Raw genomic sequence first — 378 nt, forward strand, 5'->3', positions numbered from 1 at the left:
AGACCTCTTCCGAGGCCCTGGAATGCCGACAATCTGAAAATATATTACAAGTAAAATTCCCGACGCCTTTGAGGAGATTTTCTTTTTCTGCATTTTATTTCTAGTTTTGCGGGCCTGCGTGCCCATGCATGTTTTCCGTTCTCTTTTGTAATGAACTACGTTCGGCTTGATCCTGTTTGGGTACGTAGGCAGCTTGGATGCATTATAAATCCAAGTCCAGTCCAAACAATTAATAAGTCTAAACCCTGGGTATGACGACCCGATAGTTTGCTTTGCGTCCAGCAAGCCGTCTAAAGCCTTGCCCTCGAGCAAGCCCCCTTTAAGCCTTGTCCTTGACAAGCCAATGTAAGCCTTGGCCTCGAGCAAGCCCCTTTAAGC

The 378-nt window shown here is 46.6% G+C and overlaps 1 protein-coding gene across 1 annotated transcript in view; it reads left to right on the top strand.

Moving 5' to 3' along the window:
• The window catches only part of LOC111398192, a 1275-nt gene extending 1171 nt beyond the window's left edge, over positions 1-104 (top strand). Inside the window, exon 3 of the mRNA XM_023025127.1 lies at positions 3-104. Coding sequence (XP_022880895.1) covers positions 3-104 — 102 coding nt within the window. The remainder of the gene's footprint in view (positions 1-2) is intronic.
• The last annotated feature ends 274 nt before the right edge of the window (positions 105-378 follow it).

This window comes from Olea europaea, chromosome 8 (assembly GCF_002742605.1).
Source record: "Olea europaea var. sylvestris chromosome 8, O_europaea_v1, whole genome shotgun sequence".
Lineage (NCBI taxonomy): Eukaryota > Viridiplantae > Streptophyta > Magnoliopsida > Lamiales > Oleaceae > Olea > Olea europaea.